We start from the raw sequence: 13,697 nt of genomic DNA on the forward strand, positions 1-13,697 counted from the left end.
GTACTGCGGTAATAATAAATCTGTTGCTACTTCTGGCCTGCTGTGTTTTGACCATAGTTGGAGATGTCTAATGACCGAGTGATTTTTCTCCCACAAAGTTCAAATAACAACAAAGAACCTGCTTCATTCCAATAGGACTGGCAGGCAAGAATAAGGAACTGCCAATGCCTCCATAGGATACAAGTGAGGAGCTGCATCTTTTTCTCAGAGTTTGGAACTGTTAAAAGATGTGGCAAAGAGAGCTGGGCATGTTTAGCCTGGAGAAGAGGAGGTTAAGGGGTGATATGATAGCCATGTTCAAATATATAAAAGGATGTCACATAGAGGAGGGAGAAAGGTTGTTTTCTGCTGCTTCGGAGAAGCGGACACGGAGCAATGGATCCAAACTACAAGAAAGAAGATTCCACCCAAACATTAGGAAGAAATTCCTGACAGTAAGAGCTGTTCGACAGTGGAATTTGCTGCCAAGGAGTGTGGTGGAGTCTCCTTCTTTGGAGGTCTTTAAGCAGAGGCTTGACAACCATATGTCAGGAGTGCTCTGATGGTGTTTCCTGCTTGGCAGGGGGTTGGACTCGATGGCCCTTGTGGTCTCTTCCAACTCTATGATTCTATGATTCTATGATTCTATTCTAAAGTTCAGGATTCTCCAGTCATGCCTAACCTGTGGCAGAGGCTTTGCATAGATTTCCCCATAGGCCAGATTCTCCCCAATGCCAGCTCATGGTGCTCAGGTGCTTCAGCACTCCCTTGCAGATTAAAAAACACACATGTAATATTGTGTTTCTGTCATGGGCCGTCAGTAGCACTGATTGAAGGTGTGGATAAAAAGGTGGCAATGTTGGAGCCTTTTTAGTTTGGGAAAAAAGCTTGAGTTAAGGGAAGATATGAAGGAGGTATATTGAATTATATATTGGATAAAGTGAAAAAGATGGATTTCACTTTCAGCAAAGGCCATTCAGTGAAGCTGAATGTTGGGAAATTCAGGACAGACAAAAGGTACTACTTTTTCACACAGCACATAGTTAAATGATGGAATTCCTTGATGCAGGATGTAGTGATGATGATTGCCACCAACTTGAATTAGACAACCTCCTGGAGGACTTATCCAGTACTTATCCTACTAGCCATGATTAATTAATTACCTTCCGTGCCAGAGGCAGTATGCTGGGAATCGCAAGTGGGCAGAGGTCCTGCTTTTGGAGTTCCCATTGGGCCATCTGGTTGGGCCCTGTGAGAACAGGATGCTAGACCAGATGGGCCTTTGACCTGATCCAGCAGGGCTACTCTATGGGAATGTGTGGGGTGTCAATTATTTATATTTATCAGTAAGAGACATGAAGGAGTACCCTTGGGGAGGTGGGCAACTGTCAAGAGGGCTCTACAAAATGGAGTATAGAAACAGGGTCGCATTTTCTTCCTGCCATTTCTGCCTGTGATGAGACAAGTAGCTATGGCTTCTATCACCACAAATATTTGGCTGGCATGAAAGGTGAAGGCAGTGAGGGAGAGCTGTGGCTAGACAAGAAATGATTCTGTGGAGGCTGTTTTCCATTGTACTTTAGCCTGCCTTCCAAATCACATGTTTGCTTATGCACCTGAACTCGTATAGCATCAACTGCATCAGTATTCCTCATTTTTTTGAAGGTATAACTTTCCTTGCTCACGCACTATAGCTTTGTTCAAGTGACCTTCTACACATATCCTATCTGTACATTAGCACGGCTTAGGAATGTGTTTGTCTCTTCTGTCTAAAAATACCCAGCTGGTAGGATTCACGATCCATGAAGGCTAATTGAAACAATTTCTCTTCAGGTTTTGGCAGGTGATGCATGCATCTTAAGCATTAATATCTATAAACTGAATAGTTAATGAATCTAGGCTCTAATAATGAATTAGAAACACTGAAATTATCAGGATGTGGAGGAGAATTTTCAGTCACGTTTGCTTATTAAAAGCTTGCTACTTAACAAGCTAATCACTTTATTTGACCCCAAAGGAGTAGCTTGGTTGATTAGGAGCAGGTTTCCATGTGCCAAAACTTTACTAGTGAAGACTTCTGGGTGAACTCCTTCATTTTTGGTAGCTACTGGGAAGCACAGTTTTGCTGCCCTCCTTTTCCTTCTCCCAGCAGCTAGAAGGGAGAGGTGGCTGCCTATCTTGGCAAATGGTAATTGCAAACCCACCAGGTGGGCCCTGGCTTTGTCTCATGGCAACATGGATTTGGTCCCTTCTGCTGTTCTCCAGCAGGGAGTTGGGCAGGGCAACTGCCTCTTTGAAGGGCTAAGAGGGACATCCTGGGAATGGAGACATGAGTTAGGGACATTTGTGGCTTGGTGCTAGGTCATTTTTGGCCTTTCTGTGGCCGAAAAGCTCAATGTTGTGATTAAGTCCCTGTACTGTCGAAGACTATGGCTCTGTGAGGTGACACCCCTGATGGTTTAAGATGAGAGGTTCTGGAAAGAGCAGCTAGAACCCTCTCTTCATTTATTGCCTCTTCCTCCCGCCTACCTGCTGCCATTCCCACATATCCTTCTCTCAGAAAAGAAAGACACACTTGAGTTGAAAGAGAATTGCAAGTTCTGCATAGGCTGCCTGAAGACAGTGGCTTCCTAAGGTTACTAAGTGATTCTGGTATGCAGAGGGCCAGACCCAACTGTTTCCTGCAAAAAGTAGCTCCAGCTGCTTCCTGCAAAGGCAAACAAGACCTGGATAGGAAGGCCCTTTTCTGAAGTTTGGTTTCTCCCCCACCCCTCCAGGTGGACTAGGAACATACTCAACTCCACATTCTGGGTCCTCATGGTGGGGTCTGTCATTGTTGTCGGCTGGTTCCTGAGCCAAACCACTTTCTCAGAAAATGCCCTCTGGGGTAGACCCAGCCTGCTGTCTTTGTTTCCTAATTCTCAACACTGAGTCGGGTGTCTGAGGCTCTACTTTTTCTCTCTTCTCCATGTGCAGATGGAGGTGAGGCTTCTACAGGCCTACATCATAGATCTGAGTGACCAGAACACCATCTTGATTCAGACAGTGGAGGAGCTGGAGAACCAAATGCTTGACCTCATGAAACTGGCTGCAGCTGAGGACAAATTTCAGGTATGTGTAGGGGCTGGATGAGGGGTCACAATCCTGGGTTCCAGGGCACGAATTTCCTTGCTGATAGCTGTGGGTCTGCCTGTTTAAGGCAGCGACAGGATGCCCAACTCCATTCACTCTGAAAGAGGCACTTCTACATTAACTGAAGTTGCAGCACCGTGTTAACCACAGAAAAACCTTTGTGTCATGTTTTTGTGCCTTCTGAGTTAGCTTCCTGTTTCTTTTAGCACCCCTGGTGGCCTTTTCTCTTCTCTCCATCACTGTAGGCCTTTCAGCTCCCATCTTTATTAGCCCTCCCTTAAAATTGTTGATCTTCTAGCAGAAATATATAAGGGTTTGTTAAATCATCCAATTTACCAGAGGCTATTAGAGGGTAGCCAAAATAAATCTAATTTATTTATTTTAAATATATATTATGGAGAAGGCCAGAAATTACAGGCTTCTTAGCGCATTGTATAAGTTGGTGGAAAGCACAATTAAAACTTGAATGATTACCGTATTTTTCGTCCCATAGGACGCACCTAATTTTTTTTGGGGGGGGGGAAATAAAGGGGGGAAATTTCCTTTATTTCCCCCCCAAAACCAGGTTGGGGAACAGCGGGATGGCGGCGCTGTGCCTCCCCGCTGTCCCCCGAGCTTGTGGGGCTGGCCGATGTCTGCCCGGCGGGCGGGGCGCTCTGCTTCAGGGCTCCCCACGCTGCAGATGTCTGCCCGGCGCGCTCTGCTTAAGGGTATCCCGCGCGCCGGGCGGCAGGCTGCTATCCGCAGTCTAGGGAGCCCTGTGGCAACTCCTGAAGCCTGGAGAGTGAGAGGGGTTGGTGCGCACCGATTGCTCTCGCTCTCCAAGCTTCAGCGAAAGCCTGTATTCGCCCCATAGGACGCACACAGATTTCCCCTTCATTTTTGGAGGGGAAAAAGTGCGTCCTATAGGGCGAAAAATACGGTAAACATTTAAAACAGCCCCTCCCTCAATGTGGTACCCCCCCAGATCTTTTTGGACAACTGCTTGCATCATCCCTGAGCACTAAATATGCTAGATGGGGCTGATGCGAGTTGTAGTTAGAAACATCCGGAGGGCTCCAAGGCTGGAACAGAAAATACAAGCCTTTCAGAGGAAGAGTTATGGGGGGTTTGCCGAGGGGAATCTTGCCTTGCCAGCCTTTCTGGAGTTCTTTGAGAGGGTTGGTACACAGAGAGATCCCAGTAAACTTTTTGTGTTTGGACCTCCAAGTGGCTTTTGGCAGACTCCATCCCCAAAGGCTTCAGTCCTGGAATAAGAGAACAGGCCATGCTTTGCTGTCAGTAACTGCTTAGAGAGACAGCATAGGAATAAATGGACAGTTTCTGCAGTAGAGGCAAGGAGGGAGTGGGGTCACCTGAGGACCTGTTTTGGAACCAGGCTATGTCACTGAGTCACAAATGAACTGGAGGCTGGAGTGAATGGTGAGATGACCAGTTTGGCAGATGATTCCAAACTACTTCAGGAGGGTAAAGACTTGCACAAATTGCAAACAACTCCAAAGGGAGTGCCTGCCAGCTATGCAGAGGTGCCATTTAGTGTAAGTCAACCTGAATTTCTGTGTATTAGGGAAAAATAATCCTTAATGTTCATATAAGACCCTGATAGGGTCTTAAAGTGGGGTCTTAAACTGACTTTCTAAGGAAGTATTGGGACTGGAATGATGTAAAGTTCAGTGCAAAATCCAGTTCTGTATGTAGCTGGGGTGGGTGGGAAAGGAAAATTCCAAGCTGGGGCCTGGAAAGGTGGTGTCCAAGGAGCTTAATGGCTCTCTGTTCATCTCTGGCACTGCTGCAGTTGTGCACCTTTCTGGTTGTCCCTTCTCAAAAGAATGCAGCAGAGCAGGAAAAGGGCAACCTGAGTGATCAGGAGGTTAGAGCACCTTCTGTATGAGGTGCAATTAAAGCCTTTAATGGTTTTTAGATTAGAAAAGAAAGAGCTTAATAGAAGCTCATTGAATTATGCATCATGTGCAGAACATGGAACAGAGAGGAGATTTTCTCCCTTTCTTATTAGAACTTGGGGCCCACCAATGAAAGGATTAACAGATGATGGTATGTCTTTACACAATGCAGTTCACTTGTGGAATTCCTGAAATGGGATGCTGTGGTAGACGCTGGTTTTTTCCTAGCTTGAAAAGTGGATTCAGCAAAGTCTTGGAGTTGAATTCTCTGGGTGCTGTTCAACTAAAGTTTACTCAGTATTGACCTGTTGAAATTAATGGATCAAATTTACCATGGTCATGTTCCTTAATTTCAGTGGGTCTACTCTGAGTAAAGCTTAGATGAATACTACCACCCCCCTCTACAACTCATGGTCATTGCAGCTCCATGTTCAGAGGCAACATACCTCCAAGTACTCATTGCTAGAGAGCAGAAGGAGGAGGACCCCCTCTGTTTGTGGGATGGTAGGCTTGGGAAGACTTGCCTTATTCTCACATCCAGCAAGCTGTGCTTCTCTATCAACTCTGCTTTGTCTCTTCAGCTCATTGCACATGCCCTTTTCCTCTCTTGTCCCATCAGTTACTGTGCTTTTCCCCTTTCAGTTTCCTTGCCTTTCCTCCCAGCCAACCCACTGCAGAAATCATTTTCTGTCCCACTAGCATTCTGGGATCGCCCTCAAACCTACAATAACCTCCCTGGTTTTCCTTTTTCCTCTCTTTTCACAGGTTCTTCTGAATCTCTCTACATCTTTTCCCTGTTTCAATGGGTCTTTCTGAACCCCCTTCTCTTGTTCTACAGGTCTTTTGGCAAGCCTCCTCCCTCATTTCTCTTTCTTCCGGTAGCTGTCAACTCATGGGGGGAGGCATAGAAATTAGCAGGTTAACCTTTTCACATCATGAAGATGAGTCACTTGTACATCAAATTACAGCTCCGATGACCAATGGAAAAGCTGGAAACCCTACTCTTTCCCCACCAGACAGGACTTTCTCTCCTTAGAGCTCTCAATTTCCACCCTTTCTCCCCCCCCCTTTTTTCTCTCTCTGTCCTCCACTCCACCTTACCCCTCCTCCTCTTCCTCTTTCCTGAGTTTGGCAACAAGGGCAGCTTCCCCTTTCCCAGCACTTAACCTGGTGCAGGAATCGCTGCCCCAGTTGAACAGAACCACTGGCCTTTTCTCTGCTACATGCCCTTAGGCAGAAAAAAGGGCAGCCTGTAGTTGGGCCTGTGTGTGTGCTGGCCCCACCGATTGTACTGCGAATGAGAGGACCCATGGGCCAGTCTTCCCATCTCCCCCTCTTGAAGAATCTTGTCCCTTACTGCAGCAAGTGGCTGTTGCCTGATTCATAAGGTTGGGAAAAATGCGAATCCAGGTTGCAGGGTGAGAGGGGCCAGCAGGGTGTTCCTGCTCTTCCCAAAGCTTTAGAGTGCTAGGTAGACCATAACAGATGGCAAACAGAAAACTGAGCTAAGAAGAAAATGTGGGAAAGAAAACTCAAATTTGTTGATTGCATATATGACAGAGATATTGTTTAATTGCGTGTGTGTGTGTGTGCGCGCGCACACACACACACACACACTATGGCCAAACACATACTGACAAATTCTTCATCGGTAGCCTTGTGTCCTTTAAAAACACAATAGCTGGACAATTTGATAACTGCTTATTGGTGGAGGACCAAACCCTCAACTGCAACCATTTGTTATGTATAGGAGTTCTGAATGAACACTTCAGCCCCCTGCTGACGTCCTTTATTCTATGCATTCCTGGTTATTTGTGCTGCTGATGGTATAGGGGTGCTTATCTACCTGAACCTGCTTTCAATATCTTTGTGCCTGCAAAAGTTTTGGGGTGGACATACAGCTTCTTTTCCAGACAGTGCGTGTCCCGTGGCTTCCTGGTGAAATCCTGCTTTTGTTGCACTATAACATGGATGTATCCAGATGGCAGCAATGCAGCAACCCTGAGGAAGTGTTGCAGAACAACCAAAGTAGAAGGATGTGTGGTTGTCCAGTATAAATCCACCACTGTTAGGCTATTACTGTGTCAATGACATGTTGCATAATACAGCTGCAAAAAAACCATCGGTCTGGGGTCCCAAAACTGTTCCTCAGCAGTCACCTAGAGTTGTCCCATTCTCTTTCCATGGCTCTGGGGAAAGGAGTGTGGGACAAGGGCTTTTAGCTTCCTTGGGTGTCTGCTGTCTCCTTCCTATCCCACACTGCTGCAAGGGTAAGGGCAACTCCAGACAGGCTTGAAAAGTGCCTTGTTTGTTGGTGGTGGTGGTGTGTGTAGGGGTGTGTGTGTGTGTGTGAGAGAGAGAGAGAGAGAGAGAGAGAGAGAGAGAATGGTATAGGATGGTCAATAGTGGGTGCATGGCCATGCGCTCAGAGAACCTCTGTGTTAACAAGCACCCTCAAATTAGTCATCTAGCAGAAAACGGACAGCAGCACATTGGCATGTTTGGAGGCCACATCTTGAATCCTTTCTTTAGGGTTTGTGCAGATTTTAATTTGGCCTAAAGCCATAGAATTCCCCCTTCTTTCATGCATTTTAAGCCTCCCTGTGCTCAGGAAGATGCTGTTTTCTCTAAGACAAGGGCAATCTTGTACTTGTTTTCCACTTTAAATAGTTCATTGTTTCCTAACCAAACTGTGGGGTCCATCAAAAGCTGGAAAGTGGGCAAAGGGCAGTTCTTGCTGCTCTGCCTACCGAGGCCCCTTCAGTCAGTTCTGATTTTCTCCTCAAATGAGTGGTTCTGTTGGCATCTTGACTTGCATTGCAGGGGTAATGAGCTGCTCCTGCCCAGGAGCCTGCTTGGCCTGGCCTGCAGACAACCATTTGCCCACTCTCTCCCAGGTAGGCAGCACTGGGTGAGCTCTTCTCTCTTCCCTTCTGTGCTTAGCTTTGCCTGCTGGCGCAATCCAGGATGTGGGGAGAGGCTGCACAGAGCTCCCTGGATTCCCAGAGCTACAGAGACACCTGCTGGGCAGTGCTGGGAGTGGCTGGGAGTATGCGCATGCCTGGCTCTTGCTTGGGCCTCCATCAGCTGGGCTTGTTTCTTTTGCCAAATGCCCACTTGGACCTATGACGGTGAGGGCAACGGCTTCTGAATGGCAGCTGGCAAGAGAGCCTTCCTAACGCTGATTTGCAAGGTGTTGGCAGCAAACTCTGCTTTGTTCTGTCACAGATGTCTGCTGGGATGGGTGGACCTTCAACCCAGTCTGGCCTGGCAAGTCCTGTGGCCAGCTCTCCCAGCCCTGCTCTGCCCTGTCAGCCCTGCCCTGAGGAAGCCTCTTTCCTAGTATATGCTCTCCGTAGCTCTTTGGGTTTCAACTGCAGGACCAAGGGCTCATGGGGGGGGGCAGGTTTCAGCTTCTCAGTATGACTGGTGGTTCCTTGAACCAGTAAGAGAAGTGTGGGAGTTCAGCCCTTTTGGGTTTTTTACTTTATTTTTATTTTCCCACCTCTGTGCTAAGGAGGAATAATAAGCAGAAAATTCCTCTCTACCTGATTATCAAAGTAGCAGAATAGCTGTCCCCTTGCAACCCCAGGGTGTGGTTTGTCTGAGTAGGCTTCTCTCTTGTGGGGGGAGGGCAGTGGGCCTGCACCAATTTGCTTGTGTGGACTGAAGCAATTGCCTGAAATGGCAAAGGGGAGGCATGAAAGGCACCCCAGTGGTTTCTCTAGCTGAGGAACTGGTGTCTGGATTGGTATGGGGGGTGGGGTGCCTGTATGAGGTGGCAGAAATGCAATTTGGGCAGAAATTGAATTCCTCTGATAAGGAATTCAGAAGCAGCTGCCGCCGCTGCCTCATTCACTCAGCAGCCGAATAATCATATGCGCTTTAATAATCTTTATTTTACAGGAGTATGTTGCCAGGGCAACGGAATGTAAGCAGCAGAACGGCCCCTTGCCGCTCTCAAAGGCAAATCTGCAGAAAGAGATTCTCTTGCTGCCTCTTCCCCCCCCCCCAGCCCCCTCTCTTTCAGTGTAATGATGGCTCTTATTTTTCATGCGCTGATTTCATAATCGCCTAGAAGGGTCCCTTTCCCCGTTTCCTTTATTTATGTCTGAGGACAGGCCTGGGCAGATGCCTAGAAGCATCCCAGCTGTGTGGGGAGGGGGGGCATCAAGCAAGCTATTGGGCTGGGGAAGGGGGGAATTAATCAGACAGCCTCTTGCTATGCCTTTCCTCCCCGGTGCTGTTTGCCTTCCACTCAGCCCAACCAGGTGATTGTTGGGGTCAGGGAGAAGTCAGGAACTGATTGCATTAATTGGAAATTATTGGCTAGGTGCATATTTGGTGTGTTGGGTTGGGAGGGGTCTTTAGAACAGGGCAAATTGAATCACAGTCAGGAGAATAATGAGGCCCCCAGGCCGCAAGCTCTTCAAAGGGCGCCCTCCTTCCAGAGTGTTTCCTATAATGGATTCTGCTCTCTTGCTGGAAAGGTGACGTCTTCCCGGGCTGCCCCCCCCCCCCCGCCAAAAAAGACGTAGGCATCTTGATTAGGTGATCTGGGAAATTGGCTGGTTTGGAAACATTTAAAATGTTGGGTCCCTGGAGCTGTAGATCCCCCATCTAGACAGCCGATGCTGCGGCTGCTCATCAGTCTCCTGCCTGCCACTCCAGGTGCCAAGGGCCAGGCTTTGGATTCAGAGCCAGTGAAAAAGAGTCAGGCCCTGCGGAGGAAGATGTAGCTTCTGCCTGCGTGCAGTTGGTGGGCTGGAGCAGAGGTCACTCTGTTTCCCCTGCGCTGGAATCATGGAGTCCAAAGGGATCTTGGAGGTCATGATGTGCTTCAACCCTCTCCTCAATGTTCTTCCACTATCAAGCAGCTCTTTCTCTTAGGAAGCTTCTTCTGATCTTTAGCCAAAATTAGCTTCCTTGCCATTTTCATTCATGAGTCCCTGTCCTGTCCTCTGAAGCAACAGAGAACAAGAGTTGACTGCACCTTCAAGATGTTTGAAATACCTGCTGTCACCTGCCTCATTCACCTTCTCTTTTCCACGCTAAGCCTGCCCAGCAGTTCTTTCAACTGCTTATCGTAGAGCTTTGTTCCCTTGCCACCCTTCTCCTGACACACTACAGTTTGTTCATGCTCTCCTTAAAATATAGTGCCCAGAACTGTACACATTACTCTAGATGCCGGTCTGAGCAGCACAGAATTCAGCAGAACTATGACTTCCCATGATCTAGATCCTATACTTTCCCCTCCATTGGCCACTTAATAATATTTCTGCCCATTGTAACAATTGTAATGCACTGTGCTAGATGCTGTGTGGGTTTTTTAATTGTATTTTTATTGCTTGTTTTTTCTTTTATTATATTACAATTTGCATTCAATAAAATTCAATTTGTAATTCAATGGAATACAATATAAGAAATGGAAGTAGGAATGTAAATTCAGTTTAAAATTAATATAAATACTTAATGCAGACATGCTGTGGACCACAGTTTGGGAACTCCTGACCTAAATGTGATGCTTTTATTAATGCAACCTAGGCCTATGTTTGCTTTTTTTAAGCAGCTGTGTTGGGCTGCTTGCTCATTTTTGGCTTGTGAACAGCCTCTGTACCCAGATCCTTTCCGCAGATCCTGCTGCCAAGCCAAGGCTCCCCCATCGTGTTCATGTTTCTTTGATTCTTTTGTTCTTAAGTGCTGGACTTCACGTTTATCTCTATTGAATTTTCTCTTGTTGGTTTCAGCCCAGTGTTCTCGCCTGTCAAGATCACTTTGGATCTGGCATCTGTCTTTTGTGCTGATGTCTCCCTCCCAGCTTTGTGTCACCTGCAAATTTGGTTAGAGTCCTCTCTACGTTTCCATCCAAGTCATTTGTAAAAAGGTTGAACAGCCTGGGGCTTTGCAAAGAGCCCTCTGGCACACCACATAAGACCTCACTCCAGTTTGAGGCAGAGCCATTCATGAGCCCTTGCTGGATATGGTTGCTCAGCCAGCTAACAGAAGAGAGGCAGGACAGAGCAGCGGTACAAGTGGGGTGGGGTGAGGAGAGCTCATGTTTGGCTGATTGTGACCCGTTCTAGGGTAGAACTGCTCTCCCCAAGGTGCCCTGGCTGTGGGCCAGGGCCTCTTGCTCTTTGGGCTTTTCTGGGAATCCCTGCTTGGAAGCCTTCTAAGCCCCCCCCGGCCGCTTCTGCTGCTGAAAGGATATCCTCCACCACTCTCCCCACATAGTGCTTGCAGCCCATCTGATTTGCTTAAATGCTGTGGGGAAGAGCATTAGCACATTTTCCATGCCAGATGTGCATCCGGGCCTATCCCCTCTTTCCCAGGATAGCTGCGTAACTAAACTGAGGTAGGGAGAAGGTGGGAGGCATGATTTGTGCTTTGCTCTAAGCCTCCTATTCTGTCTCCTGGCTTCTGCTGTTCTCATTGTTCCTCTCCAGTCAAATGGTAGATAGCAGAAAAGCACATTACTTGTGAAAAACAATGAACTGTAACATTCAAAAAGCGGGACATGGTGTGTGTTGCGAACTACGTTTGCCATGACTTGGAATTTTATGGCTTGCTGAACTGCACTCTAAAATTCTGTATGCTCCTGAAAAGCTACAAAATATAAACTGAATCACAGTTTAAAACAAAGATGATTTTTCACAGTTGCCACAGATCAAGAACTGTATTGGAGTACTATTAAGCTTTTTGCTTGAAGTCTCTGATCTCCCATCCAATAATTGGTAGCACCTTCTCTGGCCTGAATAGGGTGACTCAGTTGTGCTCAACTTGATCCCTCCCTCCCCCAAACCCAGCAAGTGTTCCGTGTTTGCTCACTCTGTGGTGGAATGCAAATCCAAAGGCTGTTTAAATCTGCCACTCCTAGAGCATTTGTGGGGAGGTTCCTGGTTAGCCATTGTGAGGTCACCTTGCTTGCAACAGCCTGTCCAGTACTGAGGAGATATTTCCTCCTGACTGTGTAGCAATGGCTGCTCTTTTTTTCCATTTTGGATTAGAGGCCTGGCCAAGATCAGGTGTGAACGTGCAGACTGAGCATAGAGCCTTCTCTTCCTCGCAGGCCATGTACGTTGGAGCATGGCTGTTCATGGCAGAGCGAATGAATGGCTTGGTTGGGAGAAGGGCATCTTTCACCAGCCCACCCCCATGAAGAGCCAGTTGTGCTCGAAGCAGCCTGGACTTTGGAGGGTGTCTGTTCCATTTCCTTCCTCCTCTTCCACTTGGGAGCTGTCTTTGTCTCTGGAACATGGACCAAGCAACTTAATAAATGAATTCATAAAGCTCAAGCTCAGCTCTTCTTCAAAAAGGCTTGGCAACTCTTCATGCCTCCCATGCTATTTCCAGCAGGCCCTCACAAGTCGGGGAATCCTGCCAGGAACATCCTCAGGCAGGCAGAGCCCTGGGATCCAGCAAGAGGAAAGCCCACCCTGAGTGGCATTTAATCCCAGTCAGCTAATTGCAAACCATGGTGTCTTACACACATTTCCAGTAGGGAAAAATTGAGTGGTTCTCAACTGTTGCTGAGTTTGATTACCAGGATCAATTAGCCATAGGATGTTTCGGAATCTGGAGCTGCAGGAAACTATGAGGTTGTGCAAGCTCAAGGAGAATTGTTGGGCATCTCTTCCAGGCCTGACCTGCCATACTGAGGCAAGGCCTACTGCGTGGGGCAGTTCCTCTTGTCTCCAGCAGCACCCTGTAGACTAGTGTGTGGGCCAGGTTGCGGGGGGAAAGGCGAAAAATGAGTGGCAGGCTGGAAATGTAGCTTTTGCCAGGGAAAGTGCTGAGCTTGGTGCCCTATTGTCTGAAAGTCATGAGCCAGGTGTGCTCCTGATGTGGTGCTGTGGAATCTGTGGCCCTTTGAGGTGCCCTACCATCACCCTGCCATTTCTGGGGCAATGGAGTGTAAGAAAGTGGCTGTAGCCTCACCTCTCTTTTGCTGTTGTGTGCATGGGCCAAGAGTGATGCTCATAAGAGGGTCCTTGAGGCCATCATGTTGAGACTTGGCAAGGCCTCTCTCCCCTCCACTTACTTTGGAACTGTTCAGATTTTGTGTAAAGCAGCATGTTCAGTTGTGGGCCAGAAAGTCCAAAAAGAGAGAGGAGAGAAAGTCATTGAGATTTGGAAGGGAGGCAAAAGCAAGGATAACCAAGAGTCTGGAGCACAAAGTTCTGTTGGTCTTTTCTCTAAAACTGTTCTTCCTGGTGGGAGGGGTGTCACACCACTTCTTTTATTCTAACTGCTCTTTCTTCATAGTCACCTGGTGGGCAGGATGTCACACAGTGCTGCTTCCATCTCACCACTTATTTTATTTAGTAGGCATTGCCTCCAACACTTGCATCTGCTGCCTCCACTGTATGTGTTTTCTTCTCTCCCTGCACCCTGCTTGTGGGCACCACTGTGCCTTTCTCTTTCCTGCTATGCTGGGTACAGAACTGGAGCTTCAGAAATGGAGGCCGCCCCCACCCACCCCTCCTACCACACAGTCCACCAGCACAGACCCCTCTGCTTAATGCCTGTTGAATTCTGTGCTGTGTGCTAATGGGAGCCTGTACTCTGTAACAGGGTCACCAGGTGGAAGCGAAACTGCCCCTGAGCCCTCTGCACAGAGCTGGATCCAAATCAGAATACTGAAAAGCCTGGATGGTGTTTTTTAAAATAATAATAATAATCCTT

The 13,697-nt window shown here is 47.6% G+C and overlaps 1 protein-coding gene across 5 annotated transcripts in view; it reads left to right on the plus strand.

Annotated features, from left to right (window-relative positions):
* PMFBP1 (polyamine modulated factor 1 binding protein 1) overlaps positions 1-13,697 on the plus strand; it is an 84,217-nt gene that overhangs the window by 9,578 nt on the left and 60,942 nt on the right. For all 5 annotated transcript variants that reach the window (XM_081018501.1, XM_081018500.1, XM_081018503.1 and 2 more), the window contains exon 3: positions 2,956-3,090. In XM_081018501.1, coding sequence (XP_080874627.1) covers positions 2,956-3,090 — 135 coding nt within the window. The remainder of the gene's footprint in view (positions 1-2,955; positions 3,091-13,697) is intronic.

The sequence above is a fragment of the Podarcis pityusensis genome (genome assembly GCF_964106645.2).
Source record: "Podarcis pityusensis genome assembly, chromosome: 8".
In the NCBI taxonomy this organism is placed as follows: Eukaryota; Metazoa; Chordata; class Lepidosauria; order Squamata; family Lacertidae; genus Podarcis; species Podarcis pityusensis.